Genomic DNA, 4145 nt, shown 5'->3' with positions numbered 1-4145 from the left:
AGAGAGATACCCAGTTAATCCCATTTGAATAAACAGGGCAGTCAGTGCTGGTTTGGACCACCAAGACACAAGTTATACAGACAATTCCCTGTGGAGCCATCCTGTTAAGTACTGAGAACATTATTCTGGCATTCCAAAGTGAGCCATGCACATTACACCCAGCTTCAAAGAGGTGATTCAGTAAAAAGAGGTGGGTGGTTCTAGGGAATTAAAAGTTCAGTATCAAGAATAGCTGCAAAAAGATCAAATCTAATGATGTATGAAATGGCACCTAACTTCATAACACAGAATGAAAGAGCATAAGAGAACTCAGAAAAGCAGTAAGAGTGAACAAGTTCTCACAAATAACAGATCACTTACACAGAAAAAAAAAACATTCCAGAAATAGCATTCCAAGGACACTTGCACTGTGGAAGGGCTAAGGTGACTCAAAATAATCTCTTTTGAATTATGAAATGGAAGATTTTTTTTTTCCTCATACAAATCCCTTTTCCACCCTCCAAGTAGAATTGCAAAATAAAAGCAATGTCACCTGCCCTCATCTACTATCCAATTCCACCTACACATGACTGGATATACCCAGAACCACAGATCTCACATGCGTATGTTTTAAAGTCACACTGAAGTTTAACAAATGGATGTTCCATTTAGAAATATCCCAGTGTGCTGGTTTGAAAGCAAACCAGTGGGAGACTCCAAGTCAGAAGTACAATTTAATAGGAAAAACAAAACAACAAATGCAACAGTACAAAAAGAAACCACTAACAGAGTCAGACAGCAACCTGACACCCTGTCAGTCAGGGTGTTGATAGTAGTCCCATTAAACGGTGCTGCAGTCCTCCTGGAGTGATGGGTCTGTTGGAGCAGTGATCCTGTAGATTTGGCCTTCACCTGAAGGTCCAGTGGTAGCTCTTATCCTCTGGGAATCCAGCAGGCAAAGGGCTCTGTGCTGGTCCAAACCCCAGCTTATATCCCTGTGGGAATGCTTGGCTCTCCTCCTCGGGCTGAAGCATCTCACAATGGGAGATGTAATTCTATGGGTCATGCCTGGGACCCTGACAGCCCATTAAACAGAGACAGTCCCTGAGGGAGCCATCAGGGACCAGGAGATAAGGAGCACTGCCCTACCTGCTTTAACAGCTTGTGGAGATCATAATAGAATACCCACCACTGGCTACCCCCACACTGCAACCCAGGACACCCAGGAATGCTCTTTATCCCCTGTGAATATGCAGTCCTGTACAGGCTGCTAGTGGACACTTTCACACACAGATTCCATGCATGGTTATGTCCCTACATAGATCTTTCAGCTCTCTTCATATTCCACCAATACAGGCAGTGTCTAAGTATGAAGCCAGTTACTTCCTCCCAACAGACTGACCACAGAATCCCTATAGGGATGTTCTATTGGCATTACATAACCTCAAACCCCATAAAGCAATCCCTGCATTAGAAAACACATGATAAAGTAATCCATTTAACTGCTCTCCAATGTATTTTCAACTTCAGAACTGTATTTTTCCAGAGCAAATCAAAACTTACACTGCTCAAGATTAAAACCCTGGCACTAAGGAAAATATTACATCTCCAACATGCAAATTTTCCTTACATTCATTTTACTTTGCTGGAATATAATTTCAGGTCATCTACATAGCATGGTAGACCCCCTTTCCCCTCCAGCCCTCTGTAATGTGAACTGCCTACTACTTCTATGGTTTTCCTTCAGTATTCTCAATAACAATGTTAGCAAAATATACCACTCTAGAATCTGTCAAGTTGGTTCTATAACAAATCCAGCAGGGTATCCATTGCCTTTGACACCAATTCTAGACAGTTTGCTAGAAAAACACAAGTAAGTACAGCACCTTTAATTTGTTCAGGTAGCGCCGTGTGTGAACCACCAGGAGATCCTCATCACTTGCTTCCCGTGCCTCTACAATCAGGTCATCTGCAATTAGCCTGTCCTCTGCAACAGGAGAGAAATAATTGGCATTGTACACCACTGCCTAACTTCCCAGATTCCATCCTGCCAAAGATGCTGTTCTGACTTTGGTGTAGCAACCTCATCTGTAATGTTTATTGCTTGAAACAACTTTTCGTTACTCAGTGTTGGCAAATTGTGCAAATAACACCCTCTGTAACAGGTAAGTTATTAAGGTAGTGTCTGTCTATAGAACCATAAAGTCATCAAGGTTGGATGTGACCTCTAAGATGATCAAGTCCAGCCATTAACCTGTCACTGCTGTAATCCCTAAACCATATCTTCCAGCACCAGATCCAGATGCCTCTTAAAACACTTCAGGGATGGTGACTCCACCACCTCCCTGGGCGACCAATTCCAGTGTCTGACCACACTAATAGGAAAAAAAATTTTCCTAACATCTAATCTGAATCCCCCCGTCTCAGCTTATGGCCATTCCCCCTAGTCATTTCACTGCAGCCATGGCAGGAGAGACCATCCCTCATCTCTCTACAACCCCATCAGGTAGAGAGCCATGAGGTCACCCCTGAGCCACCTCTTAGGTTTTCAGAGTGTGATCACTGTAACATCTTGGTCAAACTGAAAGACCAGATGGAGTGACAAAGGATGGACATACACAACACAGTCACAAGAATCCTCACAGTTCAGGGCTTAGTATGCTGGGCAAGTCTTGGTACTCACACCATCAAATATTTACCATTTGTTTAGGTGCTTTCGGAAATTCCACAATTGATTCTATGATTTAATTCCCTAAATCAAAGGGTAATTAAATAATTAATCAAAATATCAAACAAAATAATTGCTTGGATGGTCACAGAAACCAACATGCTGAATCAGGATATTTCTGCCACACTCCTACCTCAATTGAGCTTCCAGAAATACCAATGACCAGCTGTTAATTCTTTCTCTCACACACCAAAAGATAGTTTATTTAGAAATTTAGTTTTATGAGAGCAAGTTACAAAACATCACTCCCAAGAGTTCAGAACGTGATGGAAGACAATCTGTCTGAATGCATCCATCTGGCTATACTTGCCAGACAGTCCAGGTTTGGGCCAACCACAAGAGCCAAGGGCAGTACAGAGAACAATGTTGCCTTGCATATCATCACTACAAACCACAATTATGCTGATCCTCCCAGGGAAATTTCGGTTATTTAAATGGTGCATGGCTGCAGCTTTCTAAGCCTCTATCTTTTCTTTAATTTTACACTTGGATGAGAAAGAAAACAACTGGAAATGTGCGAGAATTTGTTCTGAAGTGTTATACAGTAACAGCACCTGCAACAATGTTTGTTTTGGCATCTTTGTTTCTCCTGACTGAGGCTTGAGGAAAGTTTCATTCATACACTGGTGTCAGACAGAACCGAAGTGCCGACAGCTTCCTCCTCGAGGTAAGGTAGAAAGAGGCTCACTGGTGACTTTCTAGCTGATAGGGAACAGAGTAGGTCAGCTGTTGCCAGGATTTCCTACAGAGCCAAGAAAACCAAGAGCCCTGGGGTGTCCTGGGGCTTCTTTCTGCTCTCAAATCAAGGAGAGTAAAACAATTGGGAAAACGAATTTGCTGTGAAAGGCTAAGACACTTCAGAGAGGACACTTCACATGGAAAAAGAGCTTGAGGAAGAGACTTTACATAGAGAATGAACAGAGAGGCAAAGGTTCTGATCAATTAAGAAAACCGTCATGGAAGCCAAGACTTATTTAAGATTGTTAGAAGAAAGATCCAATAGGCAGCTACTAAAAGGAGTGTTAGGATCTGCTTAACCTCAGCTAAAGGAACACAAGGCAGCATGAAGTCAGAAGGGCAATCCTTAACTGGAAAGGATCAGCAGCTGAAGGAGTCATTAGGCCCACAGAAATGGAAGAGGCCTGGCTTTTTTCCTTTTCTTGTTTTCACATTAGATGAGCAAGCTTACACTGTAAAGGCAGAGATGTTGAGATTTCACAGGCCCCGATCCTAACCTTGGTTCTTAAATCTGTGTTTCCTTAATGTATTTCTGTCTGTATCTCCCAGCTGGTTTACACAGCAATAATGAGAAGCATCACCAAAAGCTCTGCCTGTCACCAGAGGCGCCTCAACAATACCAGAGCAATAGCATGAGGTTGTTAAAGCACCATTGGCAGCACCTTTGTGCAGTCTAAGTCAAATAACCAAGTTACACAGC

At 42.5% G+C, this 4145-nt stretch overlaps 1 protein-coding gene across 1 annotated transcript in view; it reads right to left on the bottom strand.

The window, feature by feature from the left end:
* HDAC11 (histone deacetylase 11) overlaps positions 1–4145 on the bottom strand; it is a 26119-nt gene that overhangs the window by 20681 nt on the left and 1293 nt on the right. Inside the window, exon 2 of the mRNA XM_009069407.1 lies at positions 1866–1966. Within this exon, the coding sequence (XP_009067655.1) occupies positions 1866–1966 (101 nt within the window). The remainder of the gene's footprint in view (positions 1–1865; positions 1967–4145) is intronic.

This window comes from Acanthisitta chloris, unplaced genomic scaffold (genome assembly GCF_000695815.1).
Source record: "Acanthisitta chloris isolate BGI_N310 unplaced genomic scaffold, ASM69581v1 scaffold39292, whole genome shotgun sequence".
NCBI classification, from domain to species: domain Eukaryota; kingdom Metazoa; phylum Chordata; class Aves; order Passeriformes; family Acanthisittidae; genus Acanthisitta; species Acanthisitta chloris.
The sequence above is the reverse complement of the archived record's forward strand: the minus strand, read 5'-3'. Positions and strand labels throughout refer to the sequence as shown.